The 27,005-nt window shown below is 43.1% G+C and overlaps 3 protein-coding genes across 4 annotated transcripts in view; 1 reads left to right on the top strand and 2 right to left on the bottom strand.

Moving 5' to 3' along the window:
- RNF214 (ring finger protein 214) overlaps positions 1–19,955 on the top strand; it is a 57,401-nt gene extending 37,446 nt beyond the window's left edge. The window contains exons 7-15 of one of the 2 annotated variants that reach the window (XM_003253201.3): positions 14,215–14,311; positions 14,478–14,566; positions 15,602–15,692; positions 15,889–15,987; positions 16,183–16,559; positions 16,690–16,822; positions 17,030–17,134; positions 17,399–17,494; positions 19,353–19,955. In XM_003253201.3, coding sequence (XP_003253249.1) covers positions 14,215–14,311; positions 14,478–14,566; positions 15,602–15,692; positions 15,889–15,987; positions 16,183–16,559; positions 16,690–16,822; positions 17,030–17,134; positions 17,399–17,494; positions 19,353–19,418 — 1,153 coding nt within the window. In that variant the 3' untranslated portion in view covers positions 19,419–19,955. The remainder of the gene's footprint in view (positions 1–14,214; positions 14,312–14,477; positions 14,567–15,601; positions 15,693–15,888; positions 15,988–16,182; positions 16,560–16,689; positions 16,823–17,029; positions 17,135–17,398; positions 17,495–19,352) is intronic. The other variant, XM_003253202.3, reaches the window with a different exon arrangement.
- Positions 19,956–19,964: 9 nt separating this feature from the next.
- LOC115830494 lies at positions 19,965–22,550 on the bottom strand. The gene is made up of 2 exons (XM_030794805.1): positions 22,192–22,550; positions 19,965–21,019 (listed from the first exon to the last, which is right to left on the bottom strand). The coding sequence occupies exons 1-2, from the start codon at positions 22,525–22,527 to the stop codon at positions 20,957–20,959; spliced, it is 399 nt and encodes a 132-aa protein (XP_030650665.1). The 5' UTR covers positions 22,528–22,550; the 3' UTR covers positions 19,965–20,956.
- Positions 19,965–27,005, bottom strand: part of BACE1 (beta-secretase 1) — a 31,163-nt gene continuing 24,122 nt past the window's right edge. The window contains exons 6-9 of the mRNA XM_003253197.3: positions 25,987–26,088; positions 25,168–25,317; positions 24,756–24,927; positions 19,965–24,065 (exon numbers count right to left, since the gene is read on the bottom strand). Of these exons, the coding sequence (XP_003253245.1) occupies positions 23,824–24,065; positions 24,756–24,927; positions 25,168–25,317; positions 25,987–26,088 (666 nt within the window). The 3' untranslated portion in view covers positions 19,965–23,823. The remainder of the gene's footprint in view (positions 24,066–24,755; positions 24,928–25,167; positions 25,318–25,986; positions 26,089–27,005) is intronic.

Here is a 27,005-nt window from a genome sequence, read left to right as displayed (position 1 = left end):
TCTGACCTCAGCCTCCCAAGAAGCTGGACTACAGGCATGCACCACCACACCTGGCCAATTTTTGTATTTTTTGTAGGGATAGGGATTCACCATGTTGCCCAAATTGGTCTCGATCTTCTGGGCTCAAGCCATCTGCCCACATTGGCCTCCCAGAATGCCAGGATTACAAGTATGAGCCACTGTGCCTGGGCAGAATTTAGATTTTTTTAGTCTGCAGGTTGGTTGGTCTGTTAGGAGCAACTTTGCATTTATTGGAAGGAGAAGATCTCTGGCTGCATTACATTAGATGGGCTGAAGAACTGATAAACTGGTGTCAGGGAGACTATTAGAGTGCCAGTGAGATGAAATGAGAGCCTTATCCAAGTAGCAAAGGAACAGAAAGGAAAGGCTTTCTGAGGTAGGATTGATGAGATTTGTTAACTGCTTAGGAATTATCCTGTTTAGGATAATTCTCTTGTGATTCATCCATTCATCCATGTTTTTATGTATCCGTAGTTTATTCTGCTTTATTGCTGAGTAGTATTCCATTATAAGACTGTATCAGTTTTCTTTATATATTCACTAGTTGATAGATATTTGGGTTGTTTCTATTTTTTGTCTTATATGTTGGCATGTTTTCTCTTAGGTAAAGTGTTGTGAGTGGGATTTTTGGCCATATGTTTGCTTAACTTTATAAGAAACTGCCAAACTGTTTTCCAAAGTTGCTTTATTATTTTACATTTCTACCAGCAACATATAAGCATTTCAGTTACTCCATATCCTCACTAACACTAAGTTTTGTCAGTCTTCAATTTTAGCTGTTCTAATAAGTGTATAGTGATATCTCATTGTGGTTTTAATTTGCATTTCCCTAATGACTATTAATGTTGACCATTTATTCATGCCCTTATTTGTCTTTTGTCTTTCTTTTTTGGTGAAGCATCTATTCAAATATTTTGCGCATTTAAAAAAGCATGCTGTCTTCTTATTGAGTTTTAAGAATTATTTTTTCTTTCTGTTTTTGTTTAATGGAGATAGGGTCTTGCTCTGTCACCCAGGCTGGAATGCAGTAGCACTATCATAGCTCATGGCAGCCTTGAATTCCTGGGCTCAAGCATTCCTTCTGCCTCAGCCCCCAAAGTAGGGGACCACAGATATGTGCCACCATGTCCAGCTAATTTTTTTTTCTTTTTTTTTGGAGAGATGGGAGTCTTTCCATGTTGCCCATGCTGATATCAAACTCCTGGCATCAAGTGATCCTCCCACCTCAGCCTCCCAAAGTGCTGGGTTTACAGGCATGAGCCACCATGTCTGGCCCCTGACCTTTTTTTTTTTTTTTTTTTGTGAGGCATGGCCCCACTGTGTTGCCCAGGCTGATCTCAAACTCTTGGGCTCAGACAGTCCTCTCATATCAGGTGTTCTTTATATGTTCTCTATAAGTGATTTTATAAGATATGTATTTCACTAGTGTTTTTTTCTGGTTTGTGGCTTGCCCTTGCATTTTTGTAACAGTGTCTTTTGAAGCACAAAAGGCAAAATTTTGATGAAGTCTTGCTTGCCAGTTTTTGTTGTGGTTCATGTATTTTGTGGCCCAAGAAATCTTTGCCCAACCCAAGATCACCTTCTTCTAGGAGGTTAATAGTTCTAACTTGTACATTTAACATTTACGTTTAACTTTTACATTTAACTATTTTGAGTTAATGTTTCAATCTGGTACGAAGTAAGGGTCAGGGTTCATTTTCTTGGTCAGGTGCAGTGGCTCACACCTGTAATTTCAGCACTTTGGGCGGCCGAGGTGGGTGGACTGCTTGAGCTGAGGAGTTTGAGACCAGTTTGGGCAACATAATGAAACTCCCATCTCTACAAAAAATACAAAAAAAAGAAAATTGGCCGAGAGTGGTGGTGCATGCCTATGGTCCCAGCTACTTGGGAGGCTGAGGTGGGAGGATTGCTTGTGCGCAGGAGGTGGAGGTTGCAGTGAGCTGAAATTGCACCACTGCATTCCAGCCTGGGTGACAGAGCAAGATCACGTGTGAAAAAAAAAAGGCTTATTTTTTTGGTTATAAATATAAATACATGTTCCAGCACCATTTGTTGAAAAGATTATCCTTTCCCCATTGAGGTACCTTGGCACTTTTGTAGAACATAAAATGACCACTGTTGGGGAAATACAATTTAAAAAATGAAAATCTTCTTGCATCCCAGAAAACCTCTCACTAAGGCAGTAGAGAAAGGCAACAGTTTTATTATTGAATAAACATTAAACCAGATGTGATGCACATTACAAATCCACTGAGATATTGCAAAGACTGATAGAATCTTACTTCCTTATGTAGGTAGCCAAGCCGAGGTAACGCCTTACAATACACACTTTTAAGATAAACAATTGTTAGTCCTCAAGTAAAAGGACTTGACAGCACCATTTGTCACGCATAGTTTGTCCTAACTTTATTATGGTAATTTGGGAGACCACCTGTATTGGCTTTATCTGGAGGAGAAACAAACTGTTCTTAGTCATATTATTCTGACAGGAGGTAGTTCTGTAAATTGGAGCAAGGTGCTCTTCAGAGTTAGGCTCTTACCTTCCTACTGGGAACTGAGAGATAGGGAAGCTGTCTCCTTTGATGTTTGCATTTGAAAAAGATGGCTCCCAGGTCCTTGAAACATTCCTGATTTGTGTGACTATTTTTAGCCTTTAGAAAGATTTTAATATATTTGAAAAGGAGAATGAAAGAAAATTTGAAAGACAAGATTGGGGGACTGGTCGGGGGGAGTCTGTTTTGTTATTTTCAACAGGGAGAATTAAATCTCTTATTTTTAATTGTATTTTCCCTTATACCACAAAAGTGTGGCTCTATTTCTTTGCTGTCTATTCCATTACATCGATCTGTTTGTCTTTCCTTGTAACTGTGTAGTAAATGTTGAAATCAGTGCATCTTCCCACTTTGGTGTTTTTTCCAAAATTGTTTTGAATATTCTAGAGACTTTTTATTTTCATATGCATTTTGGAATCAAATTATCAGCTTTTACAAACAGCTTGCTTGGAATTTGATTGGGTTTGTATAGAATCTGTAGATCAATTTGGGAACAATTGACATCTTAACAATATTGAGTCTTCTGATTCACGAACATGGAAGAGCGCTCTTTTTCTTCTTTAGTTTCTCTTGGTAATGATTCATAAGTTTGAGAGGCTATAGGGTTAAAGAGGGAAAGCGTTGTCTTTGCCCTTTAAAAGTTCACTAAAAATTAACTGACAAAAGGTAGATTAATAGGATAAAAAAGCATATAAAATTTATTTCATGTGCATAGTAAGCACAGGGGAATTGCAGGAGAATGATAACCCAGGAAAGTCCAGATGCTTATATACCTACCCTTCTTTAACAGGGAAGGGGAGATGAAGGTTATAAGAGTAAATTATTTTCAGGGGAAAAGAATGAGCCCAAATGCTGGGTGCAGTTGCTCATGCCTGTAATCCCAGCAGCTGGGAGTCTGAGGGAGGAGGATTGCTTGAGGCCAGGAGTTTGAGACCAGTCTAGGCAATGTAGCTAGAATTCATCTCTAAAAATAAAAAATGAAAAAGAAAAAAAAAGAATGAACCTAAAGAACAATGGCCTGGGACAACGTTCTTTGAACTTTGGGGGAGGTGGCAGGAAGATGAGGGGCAGAACTTCACTGTGAACAAAAGTTGTCTTTCTTTTTTTTTTGAGACAAGGTCTCACTCTGTCACCCAGCCTGGAGTGCAGTGGCATGATCATGGCTCACCACAGCCTCGACCTCCCCAGGCTTAGGTGATCCTCCCACCTTAGCTTCCTGAGTAGCTGGGACGATAGGTGCGTGCCACCACGCCCTGCTAATTTTTGTGTTTTGGGTAGAGATGGGATTTTGCCATGTTCCCGGGCTGGTCTCGAACACCTGAGCTCAAGCGATCTACCCGTCTCGGCCTCCTAAAGTACTGGGATTACAGGCGTGAGCCACTGGAGCCCCTGTGCTCGGCCTAACAAAGGTTGTCTTATGCCTGTTGTCTCCCAGGTAATCTGTCTGAACTGTCCTCAGAAGCGTACAGATGTCCCTAACTTACAATGGTTTGACTTACGATTTTTCCACTTTATGATACTAGGAAAACAATACACATTTTGTGTACTCCTTGACTTACTATGGGGCTATGTCCAGAAAATGTCATCATAAGTTGAAAGTATCATGAGTTAAAAATCAACTTACGCAATCAATTTACAATGGGTTTATTCGGATGTAACCCCATCATAAGTCAGTGACCATCTATAAATGAAAAGTCTTACCTGGACATGTTGATGACTTCCAGTCTCTTCTCTTCTCTGGTAGTGAATCTTTCGTTGTTGTTTGGTGAGATTCCTAGGTAGGGGATCTTAAGACATTTGCATTTCTTTTGCAGAGATAAGAATTTTCTTAGATAAGGAAATTCCAAAGATAATCCCTCTTGGTGCTTCTGGAAAGAGGACCAGAGAGATGGGCTTGGGGACGGTTGGAGACAGACCTTGGTTCTGAGGCTTATTTCTGAGGCTTTTCGATTTTCTTTTCTTTTCTTTTCTTTTTTTTTTTTTTTTTTTTTGAGTCAGGGTCTTGCTCAGTTGCTCTGTTGTCCAGGCTGTAGTGTAGTAGCATGATCACGGCTGACTGCAGCCTTGACCTCCCGGGCTCCGATGATCCTTCCACGTTTGCCTCCCAAGTAGCTGGGCCTACAAGCATGTGCCACCACACCACTCTAATTTATTTACTTATTTTAATTTTTTTGAGATGGAGTCTCTCTCTGTTGCCCAGGCTGGAGTGCAGTGGCACGATGTGAGCTCACTGCAACCTCTGCCTCCTGGGTTCAAGCAGTTCTGCCTGCCTTAGCCCCCGCCCCACCCCCGCCCTCTGGTAGCTGGGACTACAGGTGCCTACTACCACGCCCGGCTAATTTTTGTATTTTTAGTAGAGACAGGGTTTTGCCATGTTGGTCAGGCTGGTCTTGAACTCCTGACCTCAGGTGATCCACCCGCCTTGGCCTCCCAAAGTGCTGGGATTACAGGCATAAGCCACCTCACCCAGCCTAATTTATTTTTATTTTTTGTAGAGACAGGGTCTCACTGTGTTGCGCAGGCTGGTCTCAACTCAAATGTCTGGACTCAAGCAGTCCTCCTGCCTCTGCCTCACAAAGTGTTGGGATTACAGGTGTGAGCCAACACATCTTGCCTCAGTTTTCTTTTTTCTTTTTTTTGAGACAGAATGTGGCTCTGTCCCCCAGGCTAAAGTGCAGTGGCGTGATCTTGGCTCACTGTAGCAGCTCCTGCCTTTTGGGCTCAAGTGATTCTCTTGTCTCAGCCACCCAAGTAGATGGGATTACAGGTATGTGTCACCACGCTTGGCTAATTTTTGTATTTTTAGTAGAGACAGGTTTTCGCCATGTTGCCCAGGCTGGTCTCGAACTCCTGTGTTCAAGTGATCCGTCTGCCTCAGCCTCCCAAAGTGCTGGGATTACAGGTGTGAGTCACTTCACCCAGCCAGTTTTCTTTAATTCAAAGCATAAAGCATACCAAAGCATCGTATTTTGGGGTATCGTTTTCTGTACCCTAACAAGGCCAAGAAGACAGCTCCTACTCTTTGTATTATGCCCTCAAAATTTTAGCCACGTTGGCCTCTGTGAACCCCTGTTTTTGTCTCATTTAGCAACAATGCCAGCTCTGTTTGCATTTGCGGCCCCTGTGCTGCAGACTGGAAACTGTGAGCTGGAGCAATTGTAGGGCTGCTTTCATATGTATTCCTTTCTCAATGATCACAGTCCTGTGCTGCCTATTGTCCAGTGTCTGAAAACACTGTTTCACATGTTTTGTCCAGTTGTTTAGTTCTTTAGGGCCACAGGGTAAATCTGTCCCTAGTACTCCATTTCTGGCAGAAGCAGAGTCCTAAATTATCTTCTGGACAGGTTAAATTTGAAGTCTTTGCAGGATATCCATGCTAGTATGTGTAGTAAACATTAGCAGAAAAGGAGCTAGAAATGAAGTGAATGACCTGGATAGTGTAGGAGTTGATCAGTTCTCATTAATTCCTTGTGAAGGATTGGAATGGTGATTAGAAAGGAGGTCGTGGTCACAAAATGACAGAACAAAGTTTGAGGTATTTTTTTGTTGTTGTTGTATTCTGTTTTGAGACAGGGTCTCGCTGCATCATGTAGGCTGTAGTGTGATGATAGCTCACTGAAGCCTCAACCTCCTGGGCTTAAGCAGTCCTCCCACCTCAGCCTCCCAAGTAGCTGGGACTGCAGGAGCACACCACCGTGCCCAGTTAATCTTTTTATTTTTTTGTAGAGGCAAGGGTCTTGCCATGTTGCCCAGGCTAGTCTTGAACTCCTGGGCTCAAGTGATCCTCCTGCGTTGGCCTTCCAAAGTGCTGGTAGCCAGGCATGGTGGTATATGCTTATAGCTACTTGGGAGGCTGAGGCAGGAGGATCACTAGAGCCCAGGAGTTCGAGGCTCCAGTGAGCTTACAATTGTGCCACTGTACTCCAGCCTGGGTGACACAGTGAAACCCTGTCTCTAAAAACAACCACCAACCACCACCATGAGCCACCTTGCCTGGACCAAAGTTTGAGGTTTTCAGTGTAGACTATCTGTGTGTTAATATGGTTTAAGGAGTGGCTTTGCTGCCAGAAAACCAAACACCGCATGTTCTCACTCAGAAGTGGGAGTTGAACAGTGAGAACACATGGCCACAGAGAGGGGAACAGCACACACCAGGGTCAGTTGGGGGGATAGGGAGGAAGAGGAGGGAGAGCATTAGGACAAATAGCTAATGTATGTGGGGCTTAAAACCTAGATGACGGGTTGATAGGTGGAGCAAACCACCATGGCACATGTATACCTATGTAACAAACCTACATATTCTGCACTAGTATTCCGGAACTTAAAGTAAAATTTAAAAATTAAAAAAAAAAAAGAAAGAAATGGCTTTCCTGGTAGGCAATTGGCAAGGAATGAAGTTTAGGAGGAGGAAGAACTCCAAGGTCTTAGTCTCAAATGGATCATGAATATGGATATTGCGTTCACAAAGGTTGTTGTAAAGGGTAGAAAATAAGGAATATGACTAGATGCTAAAAATTATCCATGTGGGTAGAGATGACATGGGAGTATACTAGATTAGAGGTGCTGAAACCTTTTAGTCTAAGGACCCCTTTAAACTCTTAATAATTAACAAGAACCCCAAAGAGGTTTTGTTTATATGGATTTTATCTATCAGTATTTACTGAACCAGAAATTAAAACTGAGAAAAAATTTAATATTTATGCATTAATTTATTTTAAAATAATAATAAACCTGTGTGTTAACATAAATAGCATATTTTCTATGAAAAATATTTTTCAGATAAAGATCAGTTTAGTTAGAATAATAATATTGTTTACATTTGGTAAATCTCTTTCATGGAAGAAGCTTACTTTTCTTATCTGCTATGTTTAATTGATTGCAATATATTGTTTTGGTTGAAATATATAAAGAAAGTCTGATGATATGCAGATAAGTAGTTGGAAAGCGAAGAGTATTTTAATAGCTTTTAAAGATAATTGTGGATATTCATCTTTGATACTATGCCAAAACTTGACGTGTTGGTGTCTTAAAGTTAAGTTGCATTGTGGGATCTGAAACCACATCAATAAACATTTTGCTTTTATTTTTAAATTTGTTTTATTTTTTAGTTTTATTCCTGGCAAACTGTGAAGTTTTTTATACTAGTACATTAAAATCTATTTGTTTACTTTGAATTTTGAATGGATATTTTACCTATGTTGTACAGGGGAAGGGAAACCTTTTCTCTACCTTCTTATGTTCAGAGATTAGGGCCCGTAAATTAAACTGACAAAATGTTATACAACCAACAAGTTTATATGACCACTGCACAGTAGTAGATCAGTTACATTGAAACAGCAGGGTTTGCAGCAGAGAAAGAGTTTAATGATTGCAGAGCATTGAGTGAGGACATGGGAGGAGACCCTCAAATCCATTTCCCCTGAGGAGTTATGGGCTGGTATTTTAAGTTTTAAGGGGATTGTGGAAGGTAAGGGGCTGGAAAATTGAGGTCGTTGATTGGTTGGGATACAGGGGATGAAATCATCAAGATGTGGAAACTGCATTCTTTGGTGAGTCAGCTTCTCTGGGATCCTTCAGACCAACTGGCGTCAGTGGGGTCCTTCAGACAGGCTGATGTCAATAATTTCACAGCTATGCAGGACCTGAAAGAATATCTTAAAGGGAAAACGTAATGTTTTATAATGTTCATGTTGTCTATAGAACACTTAAGGGGAACTTAAATTTCGTAGCAGGGTCTATGTGATTCTGAGGCAGCAGGCACCAAACACTGGTGAAGAAGCTAGTCAGAGAGCAAGCTGACCTCATGATAAACACTGCATGTGCTGCAAGCCTCGTTTATTTTTGTTTCTCCCCCCCTTCTTCCCTGATGAATTTCATACAGTTTATAGGGACAGTTTCAAAATTACAGATAACAGGAAGGAGAAACAGAGTTTATTTACATGTGCAATGTGCATACACATGGAAGAACTCAGTGGTGGGTAACTCAAAGGAGTAGTTAGTTAGAATTTGGGGCTAATATACTATCTTACTAGATGAAGGGGAAAGAGGAGAAAGCCCCTAGTACTGGGAAAACAAATGACTTCTTTTTTTTTTTTTTTTTTTTGAGATGGAGGCTTGCTCTTGTTGCCCAGGCTGGAGTGCAATGGCACGATCTTGGCTCACTGTAACCTCTGCCTCCTGGGTTCAAGAAGTTCTCCTGCCTCAGCCTGCTGAGTAGCTGGGATTACAGGTGCCCACTACTGCACTTGGCTAATTTTTTTTTTTGTATTTTTAGTAGAGACGAGGTTTCACCCTGTTGGGCCAGGCTAGCCTCGAACTCCTGACCTTAGGTTATCTGCCCACCTTGGCCTCACAAAGTTCTGGGATTACAGGCGTGAGCGACCGTGCCCAGCCATGACTCTTTTTTTTTTTTTTTTTTTGAGACAGAGTTTTACTCTTGTTGCCCAGGCCAGAGTGCAATCGCAATAGCACAATCTCAGCTCACTGCAACCTCCGCTTCCCGGGTTCAAGCAGTTCTTCTGCCTTAGCCTCCCAAGTAGCTGAGACCACAGATGCGTGCCGTGATGTCTGGCTAATTTTTGTAAATATTTTTTTTTTGTAGAGATGAGGTTTTGCCATGTTGGCCAGGCTGGTCTTGAACTCCTGACCTCAAGTGACCCACCCTCCTCAGCCTCCAGAAACAACTGAGATGACAGGTGTGAGCCACTGCACCTGGCCTAGTGGTACATTTTTCAAGATAGGCCATATGATAGGCTACAAAACAAGTCTTAATATATTTTTAAAATAGAAATAATATTAAATGTTTTCTCAGACCCTAGCAGTATGAAACTAGAAATCAATTCGAAGAGGAACTCTCAAACCTATAAAAATTAGAAATTAAACAACCTGTCCTGAATGATCTTTGAGTTAACAATGAAATCAAGATAGAAATTAAAATTTTTTAAAAATGATTGATAACAGTGACAGAAGTTATGAAAATCTCAGATACAGCAAAAGCAATACTAAGAGGGAAGTTTATAGTGCCAAATGCCTTCATCAAAAAGACAGATCACAAATTGACAATCTAATAATATCACACCTCAGGGAACTAAAAAAAACAGGAAGAAACCAAACCCAAAGCTAGCAGAAGAAAAGAAATAACAAAGAACAGAACTAAACAAAATTGAAACCAAAAAATACAAAGGATCAATAAAATTAAAAGTTGTTTCTTTGAAACGGTAAACAAAAATGATAGACCATTAGGTAGATTAGCTGTGAGAGGATTCAAATAAACTTAGTCAAAAATGAAAATGGAGATATCATAACTGATACCACAGAAATAGAAAAGATCATCTGAGACTACTATGAACACATATATGTATACAAACCAGAAAACCCAGATGAACTGGATAAATTCCTGGAAACACAACAATCCCCCAAGCTTGAACCATGAAGAAATAGAAATCTTGAACAGACCAATAGCAAGTAGTTTGACTGAATCAGTAATTTAAAAAATCTCCCAACCAAGACATCCCAGGTCCAGATGGATTCACAGCCAAATTCTACCAGACATTCAGAGAGCTGATACCAATCCTAGTGGAACTATTCCAAAAGATCAAGAAGGAGGGAATCCTCTCTAACTTATTCTACAAAGCCAGTCTCACCCTGATACCAAAGCCAGGAAAGGACACAACAAAAAAAGAAAACTGCAGACCAGTATCCCTGATGAACATAGATGCAAAAGTCCTCAACAAAGTACTAGCAAAACCAAATTGAACAGCATATCAAAAAGATAATTCAGCACAATCAAGTGGGCTTCATCCCAGTGAGGCAAGGATATTTCAGCATACACAAGTCAATAAATGTGATTCACCACATAAACCAATTAAAAACCATATGATCATTTCAATAGATGTAGAAAAAGCATTTGATAAAATCCTGTATCCCTTTGTGGTAAAAAAAAAAAAAAAAAAAAAAAAAAAAACCCTCAACAAACTAGGCACAGAAGGAACATAACCTCAAAGTAATAAAAGCCGTATATGACAAACTCACAGCCACCATCATACTGAAGAGAGAAAAGCTGAAAGCATTCCCCCTCAGAACTGGAACAAGGCCGGGCACAGTGGCTCATGTTTGTAATCCCAGAGCTTTGGGAGGCCAGTTCAGGAAGATCGCTTGAGTCCAGGAGTTCCAGACCAGCTCGGGCAATATAGTGGGACTCTTTCTCTAAATGCTGGGCATGATGATACATGCTTATAGTCCTAGTTACTCAGGAATTTGAGGTGGGAGTTCAGGAGTTCAAGGTTACAGTGAGTTATGATCATGCCAGTGTACTCCAGCCTGGACAATACAGTGAAACCCTCTCTCTAAAAAAAAGAAAATAAGAAAATAATTTCTTAACCATTTTTGCCATTGTTGCATGTAGTTCCTTTTGTTAGATCCCAGTGAGGTAAATGTGGCAAAAAACCCAAAGGAAAAAATTTTTTGTGTGTGAATATGTGGAATGTTTCCATTGACATAAGAGGATTTTTCTAATATAAGTTTATATTTGTAGTTGACAATGTATTTAATGAAAGTTAGAGATGTTCAGTGAGAATCTATAATCTTCAAGGATAACATCAGTCACAGAAGGCACTGTCATGTTTTCCTACAATTATCCGATTGTCAGAGTGAATAGTAGGCTAGATGGATTGACTCTGTAATGTATTTCACATATTTTTATGGTAAGAGCATTCTGACTCTTCATATATTTTGGAACTGAGGGAATATGTGTTGTAGCAAGAAAACACAGCTGCCTATAAAATCTTTGTCTAAAGAATTATTGGGCTGGGCATAGTGGCTCACACTTGTAATTCCAGCACTTTGGGAGGCTGAGGCTGGTGGATCACCGGAGGTCAGGAGTTCAAGACCAGTCTGACCAACATGACAAAACCCTGTTTCTACTAAAAATACAAAAATTAGCCAGATGTGGTGGTATACACCTGTAGTCCCAGCTACTTGGGAGGCTGAGGCAGGAGAATTGCCTGAACCTGGGAGGTGGAGGTTGCAGTGAGCTGAGATCCCGCCAGTGTACTCCAGCTTGGGTGACAGTCTTAAAAAAGAAAATTGTTAGATAATGTGTTTTCTGCTAGGAAGTTAATTTGGGGAAGCAATACCTAGAGATTAAGGCAGAAAATGCCCACCTACTTCTCATTTCTAATAGATGAATATACCTTGTCAGTAGAGGGCCGACAATGTCAGAGATTGAATAAGTGTGTAACACACACACGCACACCCTGTCTCCCTATACATGAAATAGAGAACCAGGGATATGTGGAGAATTGGGTCAAAAGCAAGAATATGTGAGAGGAAGGGCTTCATAAACTTCTGTTAAGCAAATTGCTCTCTTTCGTATATGTAAGGTTACTACAAAAACAGAAGAGGAATAAAAGTTTCTCTCACTGAAGAAAAGTGGGGGCCAGGCGCGGTGGCCCACCTATAATCCCAGCACTTTGGGAGGCCAAGGTGGGTGGATCACCTGAGGTTAGGAGTTTGAGAGCAGCCTGGCCAACATGGCAAAACCCCATCTCTACTAAAAATACAAAAAAAAAAATTAGCTGGGCGTGGTGGTGGGCACCTGTAATCCAGCTACTCGGGAGGCTGAGGCAGGAGAATCATTTGAACCTGAGAGGTGGAGGCTGCAGTGAGCCAAGATTGCATCACTGCACTCCAGACCGGGCAACAGATAGAGACTCCCTCTCAAAAAAAAAAAAAGAAAGAAAAGAAAAGTGGGAACATTTCTCTTAAGATGTAACTCTTGGTGGGCGCGGAGGCCCACACCTGTAATCCCAGCACTTTGGGAGGTCGAGGCGGGTGGATCATGAGGTCAGGAGATTGAGACCATCCTGGCTAACATGGTGAAACCCTGTCTCTACTAAAAATACAAAAAATTAGGCGGGCATGGTGGCACATGCCTGTAGTACCATGTACTCGGGAGGTTGAGGCAGGGGAATCGCTTGAACCCAGGAGGCGGAGGATGCCATGAGCCAAGATCATGCCATTGCACTCTAGCCTGGGCGACAGAGTGAGACTCTGTCTCAAAAAAAAAAAAAAAAAAAAAAAAAAACATGTAACTCTTCCCAAGCTTTTCTTCTGATTTTATTTTTGCTTTTCTAAAATGTCGGGGAGATAATTTAAGTATTTTCATCCTATTCTGTCCACTGATCCTGGTAATCCAGGCTTCCAGCTGTAAAACTTACCACAATCAAATTTAATATAAGGAAATTCCTTTGCCGGCTGTGTTGCTTAACGGCCTCTATAGTTCTGGGTAGGGTGATCACCCATCCCAGTTTTAGCACTGAAAGTCATCCATCCTGGGAAATCCCTCAGTACCGGGCAAACCAGGACAGTTGGTCACTCTCATGCTGAGTTGGGGGAAAGCATGTAAGGAGGGAGGAAACCTAGGAAAATGAGAAGTCCTGAGGTATGAAGAGAACATTTTTTTCCTTTTGAAGCATATTTACTATAGCTAGGAAAATTTGAAAATTAATAAGCTTGTATCAGTGTGCTTAGTAGCCCATTAGTGATTTGCTGCATTAAGGATGAATATTAAGTAGGCCTCTGGCCAGGCACAGTAGCCTGTAATCCCAGCACTGTGGGAGGCCAGGGTGGCAGGATCACTTGATCCTGGGAGTTTGAGAACAGCCTGTAGAACAAAGTGAGACCCCAGTCTCTACAAAAAATAGTAAGTAAGCATCAGCCAGGCGTGGTGGCTTGTGTCTGTAGTCCCAGCAACTTGGCAGGCTAAGGCAAGAAGATTGCATGAGCCCAGGGGGTTGAGGCTGCAGTGAACCAAGGTCACAGCACTGTACTCTGGTCTGGGCAACAGAGTAAGACCCTGTCTATAAAAAACAAACAAACAAAAAAGTGGACCCCTGTGTTCGGTCCTGCATTCTTCAGGACCCATACTAAAAGACCTGTTGGGAAATAAGAATGCAGAATGCCATAATGGTTTTGAATCCTCTTGAACATAGAATAACGTTCTGCCTTCAATGGAGGGCTTTTGTTCTAAGATGCAGTCTTTTTCCTACTGTAGGTAACCTTATTTTAGCAAGTGGAGATACAAACTTTTTTTTTTTTTTTTTGAGACAGAGTCTTGCTTTGTAGCCTAGGCTGGAGTGCAGTGGTGCGATCTCGGCTCACTGCAACCTTCGCCTCCCAGGTTCAAGCAATTCTCTTGCCTCACCCTTCTGAGTAGCTGGGACTACAGGCATGTGCCATCACACCCAGCTAATTTTTGTATTTTTAGTAGAGATGGAGTTTCACCATGCTGGCCAGACTGGTCTCAAACTCCTGATTTCAAGTGATCTGCCCATCTTGGACTTCCAAAGTGCTAGGATTACAGGTGTCAGCCACCACGCCCGGTCACAACATTTTTACTTTCAAATATAGGGCCTTTATGCAACTGCAGACCACTGTAAACATTATTTGTCTGTATCTGTATTTGATACTTGTACTCCAGCTCTCTTTTGATTAGCAAAAAAAAAAAGAAGAAAGAAAAATAAGTATAGTTAATACTTAGAGTAAGACTTCCTGTAACACTTGGCTGACCAATTTTGCGTTGTACTTTTGCCCTAGTGTCTCTCAACAAGCTTAGTTTTGTTCTTGGTTTCTTATCTTACAGAGAGGTGTGGGAAATGGAACTGGATAGACTCAAGAATCAGGATGGCGAAATAAATAGGAACATTATGGAAGAGACTGAACGGGCCTGGAAGGCAGAGGTGAGAAGAGGAGCTGATATCTTCAAAGTCTTAATTTCAGGCTTCCAGATGGTATCTACTTTTGGCATAGTAATAGGAGAGCCAGTAAGCATTTGTTTTCACTACCTAGGGGTACCTTTGCGTATGTAAAATTAATAAAGTATTTATATGTGTGTGGCTTCCTTAGATCTTATCACTAGAGAGCCGGAAAGAGTTACTGGTACTGAAACTAGAAGAAGCAGAAAAAGAGGCAGAATTGCACCTTACTTACCTCAAGTAAGTACCTTTCTGTTCTAGAGCTTTAATTGCCTTGCAATTTGTTTGTTTGTTTGTTAAAGTTTTTTAATTCCTAGGCCAGCTAGTCTGGCACTTATTCTATCTGCACAGGAATTGTAAGGCTATCTCTGTCTGCAATAGCAATTGCTCAGTGATTTTTCTTCTCACATTCTAAAGTTCTATACTGTAACTCTTCCCTGCTACAGTTTTATAGTTTTGCATTTTTTAATATTTTGTTTCCATTTGGATAAACACTATCTGTTAAAGCCAGATATAATAGCATGTTCCTATAATCCCAGCACTTTGGGAGGTCGAGGCAGGAGGATCACTTGTGCCCAGGAGGCCGACACTGCACTCCAGCCTAGGTGACAGTGAGACCCTGTCTCTAAAAAATAAAAAATAACCAGCGTCTGTTAACCTATAAAGCATAACAATGGTCTTTGGAGATTCGTTTCCTATGTAGTCATTTATTTTCTTTCTGCCGTGGAACTTGGAGGACCCCTGTGGCATTTTCAGGCAGACAAGAACCCTCTCTCTGTTGTTGGTTCTCTTTCTCAATTACTTAAAAGATACTGGAGTTAAAGTGAGGCAAAGGAATTCGAATCTTGGGCTTCTCCTGCACCTGCTCCTACCTCTTCTCAACGGCAATTAGCCAGCTACTATTTTGCTTTTGCTATCTCAGAGAATTAGGAATTGGGCTTTTTTTTTTTTTTTTTTTTTTTAAAGACAGGGTCTCCCTCTGTTGTGTAGTGGTGCCATCTTGGCTCACTGCAACCTCTGTCTCCTGAGCACAAGCCATCCTCCTGCCTCAGCCTGCCAAGTAGCTGGGAATACAGGTGCGAGCCACCACACCTGGCTAATTTTGCATTTTTTTAAGAGACAGGGTTTAGCCACATTGCCCAGGCTGGTCTAGAACTCCTGAGCTCAAGTGATCTGCCCGCCTTGGCCTCTCAAAGTGCTGGGATTACAGGCATGAGTTGCTGTGCCCAGCAGGGCTTTCTTTAAATCTGTAAATTCCTGTTGGTTTCTTGAAAGGTCAACTCCCCCAACACTGGAGACAGTTCGTTCCAAACAGGAGTGGGAGACGAGACTGAATGGAGTTCGGATAATGAAAAAGAATGTTCGCGTAAGTATATTTATGAGTCATAATTCAGTCAGTGTTAGTCTGTGCTTAACACTTCCAGCAATTGGGAGGTAGCCTTTTGCATTGCCATTTGGGGCCTATCCTACTATTCCTTTTGTTTTCCTGATAATGGATGGTGCTGTCTTTCTAGAGAGCCTCAGTCAGTTCAGCAGTAAAAATAATGCTTTTTTTTTTTTAGGACCAATTTAATAGTCATATCCAGTTAGTGAGGAACGGAGCCAAGCTGAGCAGCCTTCCGCAAATCCCTACTCCCACTTTACCTCCACCCCCATCAGAGGTAAGAGAGTGGCTTTGCGGGGAAGTTCACCTTTCTGTGTTGGTAGCAGCAGCAGAGTCTTCTACGTGTTCTTTTTATGAAGATATTGGAACCATCCCTGTTCAGTGCAAGAGTTGTTCATTGATTTCTTCTCCAGTTTCCTAAACTTTCTTTTTCTTCCTTTCTCTCTCGTCCTCTACCTCTTCTCATCTGCAGACAGACTTCATGCTTCAGGTGTTTCAACCCAGTCCCTCTCTGGCTCCTCGGATGCCCTTCTCCATTGGGCAGGTCACAATGCCCATGGTTATGCCCAGTGCAGATCCTCGCTCCTTGTCTTTCCCAATCCTGAACCCTGCCCTTTCCCAGCCCAACCAGCCTTCCTCACCCCTTCCTGGCTCCCATGGCAGAAATAGCCCTGGCTTGGGTTCCCTTGTCAGCCCCCACGGTCCACACATGCCCCCTGCCGCCTCCATCCCGCCTCCCCCAGGCTTGGGCGGTGTTAAGGCTTCTACTGAAACTCCCCGGCCCCAACCAGTAGACAAACTGGAGAAGATCCTGGAGAAGCTGCTGACCCGGTTCCCACAGTGCAATAAGTAAGTATCTTCAAGGACTGATTCAGATGTCTTTATCAGAGAAATGCTTATGGGTTAACATAGAGGTTACATGGGTGTTCCCCGTGGGTATAGCGTAGGCTTTCTCTCTCTCAACATTTTTCTTTCTCAGGGCCCAGATGACCAACATTCTTCAGCAGATCAAGACAGCACGTACCACCATGGCAGGCCTGACCATGGAGGAACTTATCCAGTTGGTTGCTGCACGACTGGCAGAACATGAGCGGGTGGCAGCAAGTACTCAGGTGAGAAAAGCCACTTGGGAGAGAACTTAGGCCTGTTGAGGGCTGTGGGAGAGGTAGATTTCAGAAAAACGTGGGGTGGGAAGAAGCATTCCAGTCAGAGGTAGCTAGTCTGCTTTTTTCTTTTGCTGGACTGGGAAATAAGTGATTTTTGTGATATGCTGTTACTCAGACTCTCTTCTCTTACTCTGACCATGTTTCTACCTACAGCCACTTGGTCGCATCCGGGCCTTGTTCCCTGCTCCGCTGGCCCAAATCAGTACCCCAATGTTCTTGCCTTCTGCCCAAGTTTCATATCCTGGAAGGTCTTCACATGTAAGACTCTTTTTCTTTGAACACTGTGATATGGAGAAGCTGGAGGTGAGGAAGGAGTGGGTTTACAGGTGGAGTGCAGGAAGAAACCATCAGTTGGGTTATTTGCAGCCCTACTGGGAAAATGCAAATATTTTAGGCAAGAATCTATATTTGGATTTTTATTTCTTTTGATATAAATCTTTTTGCTACATGGAATTATGGGCATAAAAGGCAAGGAGACCCAGAGGTTCCTTGCCTTTTGACCATGCCGCCTCTGTTCTACAGGCTCCAGCCACCTGTAAGCTATGTCTAATGTGCCAGAAACTCGTACAGCCCAGTGAGCTGCATCCAATGGCGTGTACCCATGTATTGCACAAGGAGGTAGGTGTTACAGACCTTCCTCATTTTCTACACTTTTTCTTCTGACAGCTAAAATAATTTTTCTTTCTCATTTTCTACTCTTTTTTTTTCCTGACAGCTAAAATAATTTTTCTTTTACTGTGTTGGTGCTCATCATTAATATCTTTTTTTTTTTTAAGACAGAGTCTCGCTCTGTTGCCCAGGCTGTGCACTGCCCAGGAGTGCAGTGGTGTGATCTCAGTTCACTGCAACCTCCAAGTGATTCTCCTGCCTCAGCCTCCTGAGTAGCTGGGACTACAGGCGCCCGCCAACATGCCTGGCTAATTTTTGTATTTTTAGTAGAGATGGGGTTTCACCATGTTGGCCAGGCTGGTCTCGAACTCCTGACCTTGTGATCCGCCCATCTCGGCCTCCCAAAGTGTTGGGAGTACAGGCGTGAGCCACCGTGCCCAGCCTTTTTTTTGTTTTTTGAGATAGGGTTTCTTTCTGTTGCCCAGACTGGAATGCAGTGGCACGATTCTAGCTCACTATAGCCTCAATCTCCTAGGCTCAAGGTGCTTCAGTCTCTTGAGTAGCTGAGACTACAGGCACATGCCATCATGCCCAGCTAATTTTTTTTTTCTTTTTTAATAGAGACAAGGTCTTGTTATGTTGCCCAGGCTGGTCTCAAACTCCTGGGCTCAGGTGATCCTCCTGCCTCAGCCTCCCAAAGTGCTGGGATTACGTGCGTGAGCCACTGCACCTGGTCTCTAATATCTAATCATAAGATTTTCAATAAATTGTGGCTTAAACATTAGCAGAATTCAGAATACTGCAGTTAGGATCTCTCAGCTTTTTACCCCATTCCTTTCAGGGGGCTGGATAAGCAATTCATACTGAGCACTAAATAACTTTCTTGGAAAATTGACAATGAGTGATAATCCCACATATCTAACTATTGTTCAAAATATAGCATTATCAGAAGACTTTGCCTAGATGAGAGGAATGGAATGGAGGACCTGAGTATGAGATTAGTAACTCCATTAACAGAATAGCTTGGAAGGCTTGCCGGTTAGAGATTATCTTCACAGACTGACAAGTCATTCCTATTTTTTTTATGTTGCCAGGCAGAGTTAAGTCTCTTAGTAGCAGGGATGATTCCCTCTTAACAACATTTTGTTTTGTTCATTTTGCTTTTCCAAGAGGTAGAAACTGAATTTACATCTAAATTCTTGGTAAGAAAAATTCCTGAATAAGATTTGAGGGTGTCAGGTATTAGAACAGAGATGCTCATCTCAGGCAAAATGGATCCTAAGGGGGAGCAAGCCACACTAGACATTCAACAAAAAGCAGCATCATGAACACTTTCATCAGCTCATTGTTAATGTTCCTCATAAAAAGGACAGGTTCACTTGCACTGAGGATTCTTTTGGGGTAAGAGCCATTGAATAGCCCTTCTTGGGGCCAGGCACAGTGGCTCACACCTGTAATCCCAGCACTTTGGGAGGCTGAGGCAGACAGAACACTTGAGGCCAGGAGTTCAAGACCAGCCTGGCCAACAAAGTGAAACCTCCTCTCTACTAAAAATATAAAAATCAGCTGGGAATGGTGGTGAACACCTGTAATCCCAGCTACTCTGGAGGCTGAGGCAGGAGAATAGCTTGAACCCAGGAAGCAGAGGTTCCAGTGAGCTGAGGTCGCACCACTGCACTCCAGCCTGGGCAATAGAGTGAGACTCTGTCTCAAAAAAAGAAAAAACAACAACAACAAAAAAAGCCCTTCTTGTACCTCAGTGTGAGAACTTTTCTGACTTAGGCCTTGCTGAACCTTATTGGCATTCTCTCCTTCCTTCCCTTTGTTTTTCCAGATAAACCTGAGGTATGTCTTTCTTTCTTTCCAGTGTATCAAATTCTGGGCCCAGACCAACACAAATGACACTTGTCCCTTTTGTCCAACTCTTAAATGACGGACCTGACTGGGGAGGAAGAAGAAGAGAAACTGATGTGAACAGGAAGCGCGGGTTCAAGATTTCTAAAACTCTATATTTATACAGTGACATATACTCATGCCATGTACATTTTTATTATATAGGTAATGTGTGTATAGAAAGTCTGTATTCCAATGTTCGTAAATGAAAGTATGTATATTATGCAGAAACAGTCTGTTCCCCCTCATCTTGCAATTCCTTTGGGGGATGCAGATTGTAGGGAAGATGATGTTTAGTTTGGCCTTGAAATTATGATATCCCTGCCCAGGGCTGTTTTCAAATACAATATAAAAACCACCTAGGAACCTGCTGTTGCTCTAAGGCCATTCTGCTTTGGTTTGGCTCAGCCTCTAGTCCATTTTCTTAAGGCTCATGTATGCAGATTTAAAGCCTGGTGCTCACCCACTGTCCAACCAGATGCCTTGCTTACCGAAAGCCTCCAGAAGCCTCAGTATTGTTTTAGCCACTCTACTCCAAATGGATAAAGTGAGACTCTCATTGAGGAAAAAAAAGTAACCCTAGTAGTTTGACTTCTTATTGAATATTTTACTGTGTTAACGCTCATTATTTATACAGACATTAGGTTTACAGAATATTCTGTTTTACATCACCAAAATTCACAGTCCGAGAATAACAACATAACCAGGTCCCAATTCCTCCATGCACCCCACAAGCTTCTGTCCATCCTATTTTCTGGACAGAAATTAGCACAGCCCACAGGTTTTTCCTGGGCCAAGCCTGCCTTTGCTGCCACTGGCTTGGCTTCTAATCATTAAGCTCTGACAGGCCAACATTGTGAAGTCCTCACCCTTTCCCATTCACTTCTGGTCTCCTAGTCTAGCTAATCCCCCTCCCCCTGAAGGTTAAGGCAGTTGGTTCACAACCAAGTTGTTTGGTGACCTTGGGTGAGCTCCAGACAGGCACTGGGGTGAGGAGATGTCTGTGCAAAATTACTTGTAGAATGATCTTGGGATGCTGGATTTTAATTTCTGAAGCAAGAAAGTTAGGGGGGACATATTTCCTGTCCTGGGAAAAATGGAGACCAAAGTGATATTAAGAAAGTAGTTTGGATTTCAGATTTATAAATCACTTGCTCCGTGGGTAGCTATCAGGAACTAGATCATTTTCCACCTCTGCTTATTGTACTTCTTAATTTTAGGTTTTATACCTGGGAAAGCTGTGACTCTGTTAGAGCTTTGAATCTTTTCCTATCCTTTTATCTTTACTCCTACAGGGAATGGCCTCAGCTCCTTTCTCTTTTAGAATTAAACAAGTAAAAACTAAGAGTTAACTTTTTTAAAAAACTGACTCAAGGGAAAGGACATTATTATATTACCAATAGCTGATTTTTTTTTTTCCATTCTGGGACCTAAAATGCTTACAGGTACTAGCAGTACATGTTGGATAGCAAAGACTTTTCCTTTCAGACCCAACTAAATGATCTCCTCTCTGCTTTTGATACTCTTCTCCTTCTTTGTCTTTCATCCTTGCCTGTCACCTCACAGATGGATTCATTCTCATTTCTCTTGCCTCACTTGCCCAGGTTTATTGACTAGCGTCAGTTTAAGGAGCTGGACTTCCTGGGACCTCCTTGGCATCTTGTAGGGTGATTGGAGTGGCCTGAGTACTCAGCTCTTCAGAGGTCAGGTGACCCACTTTCTTTGGTTAATGAAATGTTACTGTCTCCAGGTTAGTAGCTGTCATGAACAGGAAAGGTGGCAAAATGGAAGACCAGTTCTGTTGTTCTTTTCGTTTAGGGGATTTGTTCTCTTGTAATCTTAAGATTTCCTCTCCCCTCAACTTTACAGCAGCCTTAGGCCACCTGCCGTATTTTTCAGTATCCCCTGAAAATTTAGAAATTGGAAATGAGTGTAAAGCATATTGTTTCTTTTCCAAAATCCTTTGAAGCCAAAGGAGTAAAGAAAGAAAAAAGGAAGGGGTGAGGAGGGGGCTTAACTGCCTCCTGGAAAGCCCACTCTTGCAGGAGGATAAGTGTTTTGGAGAGTTGTGCATGGGAGCGAGCGCCTCAGTGTTACTCTTTCTTGTTCAGGATCAGTCTGAAAGCAACACAAGTGTTGGCCACCCCTGTTCTCCCTTCTCCCTCTGTCCACTGGCCTGCAATGATAAAAGACATGCAGACCAATGGGAAAGGCCCCAAATGCAGTGAGTGGAGAATGGGACATTCATTTTTCAGGAGGAGAATTTAAAAATAGAGATGTATAATACATATTTTTACAAGCAAGAAGCTGTTATTAAGACTTTTTTTTACACTTAGAGTTTATAGTTTTGGGGCAGGAAGGAAGTAACTGTAAAAAGAAAAACAAGTACAAGTTTTCTTTAAAAAAATAATAGGCTGATGGGACTTGCTATTGAAGGGGTTGAGTTTTATGCCCTGGAAAGGGCTGGGAAAAAGCCAGTTTTTCCCAACATGGGTAGAAATTATAAAGCAGATTGTGGCATTTTCACTTCATGGTAGCAGTTCTGGAAGTTTATTTACACAGTAAGTTCCGAGCTAGAAGTAGACAGTCTCCAGTCTTCCTGTCAGACTCTGTAGTTATGGGGTGTTCCCAGTCAGCCAAAGCAGCACCAAGTGCAGTGGGAATGAAGAGAACCCAGATAAAAAACTGACTCAGTATTCTTGTTTTATTGGTTTATGGCTTGTGGGCAGCTAGCTGAGGCCAGGAACACCAGAGGCCCTCCTTGTATTTCCCTCTCCCTTATCAGGTAATTCCACACTTGGCAGGTCGCATACCTGGAAGCAGCGTGTTGACCAGATAGGAGTAGGATGCAGTGGGTATACCAGGAAAACCCAGCTCTTCCCACTAACACTGGTACCGTAGTTTACTCTGCTAGAACTGATAGGGAGGTAATGAACTTGGTCCCCACTACCTAGCCCAAGAACCAGCCTGAGTACCCATGTACCATTAGGAGCAGGGAGGGGAGAGCAGGATAGGGGAAAAAGATGGCCCTCATCAAGGAGCTCTTGTGGTGGAGGATATAAGGAAGCCCTGAGGCTGCCATCCTTTCTCCAGGCAGCCTTGATACTGAAGGCAATGATGTTAGAGCCATAAAGCACTGTATTTCTCATACTCTTGGTATAATACTAGTGCCACTGTGTGATGCTTTAGTCAAATAAATGGAGGGGCCATTAGAGAGGGTAGGAAGGCAATGAAACCACTCTGAATTATGTAAAGATCTTGCTACTTTTTATGGCCTAATAGGAAGAAATCCAGGCAGGGGTTATAGGGCATCAGCTATTGAATGAATCTTCAACATTATGCTTTTAAGGATTAGGTAGAAGAGGTCTCCTACCTATTCCTTTTAGCACCTTGGCTGCAAAGCTCCAGAGGAAGATTTGGGGGAAAGAGTGAGCCTGTGACCAGGAAGACAGAGCCCAGCCCTGCTATAGTCCAGTTGCTCTCCCACAGGGCACCTGGAGCTTAGGGGGTTAGGATATTTCAGTGCTACCTATCATATGTAGAATAAAGGGTGGTTCAGATAGAGACAAGTGAAATTAATATGGCAGAAATTCATGTGTTAAGTGGAACTTCTTAGTGGGCACTTCATTTAAGAGAGCTAAAAAAGAGCTCTTTGGCTAGATAAGCCCTTCCCATCTCACTTTTGGTCAGGCTGCAACCACAGAAAAGAAAACATTGAAAACAACACCCATCTTATGAGATGAGATGCTATCTTGGAGATGAGGTCTAAAACTAGGACTGGTGAGTGGTTGTGTTTCTGCCTTTCCTAGCTTTGATCCCACTATTCCCTGTCTTTGTACTCCCTCTCCTCCTCTTTCCAACCGCCCCCATTTGTATAAATATTCAATCTAGTTTTTTTTTTTTAAAATTCAAGAGGCAATCTTTGCACCAATGTTAGGCTTGTTTATACAGTCCCTGTCTCTAAAGCAAATAGCAAACTGTGCATCCTCTCCTACTGACTTTGGCCAGCAGGGAAACAAGCTTGGTCTCTTCTCTGCCAGGGTACCACAGGAATACACGCCAGGGTAACCTGCGTGTGATGCCAGTACTTCTGAAACTAAGAACAGAAGAATACTTTGGGTTGGAGAATTTAAAGGACTGATGGACAAAGGTTCAGGGCTGAAGTTTCAAGCAGCAGAATTTCCCGAATTAAATTTGAGGTGAACAAGAGTATTCCCGCCAGCAGAGTGCTTCTTTCTTCTCTTTGCTGTTTCCTACAGGTACAGTCCCTGGAACCCACCTTGCCAGCCTTTTCCTTCTTCTCCATCAAGGCAGAGGCATTTGGTGGGTGGGGAGGGTCCTGAGGTGCACTGGCCACAGTTGCCATCTGTGTCTCCTACTTGTGACCAAAGTGAACCACGGAGGTGTGGTCCAGGGGAATCTCTATCTTCTGCCCATGGGCCTCCTCACTTCAGCAGGGAGATGTCATCAGCAAAGTCATCATGCTGCTGGCGCAGGCAGCGGAGGCAGCGCCACTGACACACCATGAGGCAGAGTGGCAGCATGAAGAGGGCGCAGATGGCAGCCATGACATAGGCTATGGTCATGAGGGTTGACTCGTCTGTCTGTGGAATGTTGTAGCCACAGTCTTCCATGTCCGAGGTGACAAAAGGGCCTTCCACCGCTGCTGTCCTGAACTCATCGTGCACTGAGGAGAAGGCAAATGTGAATGGACAGTTCTCATTGTCATAGAGCAGTTTGGGTTATATAATAAAAAGAACTTCCTGATAGTGAGGCCTTGAAATTAGCCCATGCAGAAGCTATCTAATCTCCTTCCCAGGAGATACTTAGGAGCAGGCCGGGAAGCCAGCACCAGGTAGAGGCCTGTCTCCCCTCCCAAGTCACTGGGAGCAGCAGCCCTTCCTTGTGTACCCAGCCGGTAGGAGTGATAACTAAAAGTCAGTAGTTCTGAGTTGACCAAAAGCCACCCCCTTGACCAAAAGCCACACCTAGTAAACTTAACTTTCTGCTGCTGAAATCCAACTACAAAACCCTGCCACCTTTCTGAAGTAGCATTCAGCCTCACCATGTGGCAGCTGACAGGGTCACTGTAGACTCAGTCTGCTACCCTTGCATCAAGAGCTTCCCAAGGTACCCAGGTAGCTCTTGCTGCTCTGGGTTTCCAACAGAGGTTACCAATCCAGGCAGTGGTCATTATGGCAGGCAGTACAAAAAAAGGACGAGCATTGACACTAGCTTTTGCACAATTGTTGACTTGGGTTTGAGGCAACTGTTACTACCCTCCCCTAAACTGACAGGGGCCCAGGTATACTAACTGTTGTTTGACAAGGAAAATATGGAGAGGCTGACCCCAAACCCTCAGCCCTGGCACTCTCACCATGGCAAGCGCTGACAGCAAAGCCAATTCGTTTTCGGGCCCGATCAAAGACAACGTAGAAGCCCTCCATGATAACAGCTCCCATAACAGTGCCCGTGGATGACTGTGAGATGGCAAACTTGTAACAGTCGTCTTGGGACGTGGCCACATCTTCCACTGGCCGCAGGTATTGCTAGGGGTAAGCAATCACAGGGTGAGTGTCTTCCTCACTCTCCTTCACCCCATCTCTGCCTTCTAGGCATCTATGCCCTTCCCTTTACCATCCCTGAGCTCTAACGGGTTTTCTAAGACCCCTTTACTGCTGGACACTACTCATCTGTTCTGTCTTCCAAGTTTTGGCAAGCCATACCTGCTCACTGTCTCCCAGTGTGTACTTTTAAGAGAGATCCCCCTGACTCAGGCTGGGACATACCTGCGGAAGGATGGTGATGCGGAAGGACTGGTTGGTAACCTCACCCATTAGGTAGAGTGAGATGACTGGGAAAATGTTCCAAGGGGTGGTGCCTGCTTGCCAGCACACCAGCTGCTCTCCTAGCCAGAAACCATCAGGGAACTTCTCCGTCTGTGTTGGCAACAAGGGGTAACAATGAGGAAAAGCCTCTTTACCATCTCACACCTCCCATGTTCAGATACATTAACTGGGCCCTTCATTTGCTTTTCCAGTGAAATATCCAAAGTGGGGAGGGGTAAACCAACCAGAGGATTATAGGAAGAGAGTGGGAGTGCGATGTCAAACTTTTGTACCGGGGGATGGATTGTGTGATGAGCAAAGTGACAGACATAAAGGGGAAGCGTTTTTTTGTTGTTGTTTTTTTTTTTTTGAAACAGAGTCTCACTCTGTTGCCCAGGCTGGAGTGCAGTGGCACGATCATGGCTCACTGCAACCTCCACCTCCTGAGTTAGGTGATTCTCCTGTCTCAGCCCCCCGAGTAGCTAGGATTACAGGTGATTACACCCAGCTAATTTTTGTACTTTCAGTAGAGATGGGATTTCACCATGTTGGTCAGGCTGGTCTTGAACTCCTGACCTAGTGATCTGCCCACCTTGGCCTCCCAAAGTGCTGGGATTACAGGCGTGAGCCACCACGCCTGACTAGGGGAAAAGTGTTTTAAGAGCTCTGAGTTAGAAGGGTCTAAGTGCAGACATCTTGGCTGTTGCTTAAGAATGTGATTCTTACCACCTCCCTCTGACACTGTACCATCTCTTTTACCCCCATCCTTAGTCCACTCACGGAGGAGGCTGCCTTGATGGATTTGACTGCAGCTTCAAACACTTTCTTGGGCAAACGAAGGTTGGTGGTGCCACTGTCCACAATGCTCTTGTCATAGTTGTACTAAGAGGGAAAAGAGAGAGTTAGAAGAGTCAAAAGGTTTTTGATGCTGGGCTCTGGGCAGTAGGGGGTTACTGCTGGGGCCCCGGCTATGTTGGCATCTTGGCTTTGGCACCTCCTAAATGTACCTGCTTGGACAAGTTAACCTCTGTGCCTCAGTTTCTTCATCTCTAAAGTGAGGATAAAAATAGCACCTACTTAAAAGGGTTATTGTAAGGATTAAATAAATCAGCAATTTAAAGCACTTAGAATCATGCCCAGCAGATAGAAGGCACTTGGTAGATGTTTATTCTTGTTATCTTGGGTGGGCAGGCAGTCTCCAAACTTGAAAATAAAAATACCTTGTGTAGTGCTTTTAACTTTTTCTTTTCTTTTTTTTTTTTTTTTTTTTTTTTGAGATGGAGTGTAGCTCTGTCACCCAGGCTGGAGTACAGTGGCGTGATCTTGGCTCACTCTAACCTCTGCCTCCTGGGTTCAAACCATTTTGCCTCAGCCTCCCAAGTAGCTGGGACTACAGGCGCCTGCCACCACGCCTGGCTATTTTTAGTAGAAATGGGGTTTCACCATGTTGACCAGGCTGGTCTCAAATTCCTGACCTCAAATGATCTGCCCCCGCCTTGGCCTCCCAAAGTGCTGGGATTACAGCCACACCCGGCTGCTTTTAACTTTTCTTAGTACATTTATATCTATTCTAATTTAACATACATAAAAATCTAGGGAAGGAAGGCCGGGCGCGGTGGCTCACGCCTGTAATCCCAGCACTTTGGGAGGCGGAGGCGGGCGGATCACAAGGTCAGGAGATCGAGACCATCCTGGCTAACACAGTGAAACCCCGTCTCTACTAAAAATACAAAAAAAAAAAAAAAATTAGCTGGGCATGGTGGCGGGCGCCTGTAGTCCCAGCTACTCGGGAGGCTGAG

Source organism: Nomascus leucogenys, chromosome 15, assembly GCF_006542625.1.
Source record: "Nomascus leucogenys isolate Asia chromosome 15, Asia_NLE_v1, whole genome shotgun sequence".
Taxonomy (NCBI): Eukaryota; Metazoa; Chordata; class Mammalia; order Primates; family Hylobatidae; genus Nomascus; species Nomascus leucogenys.
This window is presented reverse-complemented; position numbering and strand designations above follow the sequence as displayed.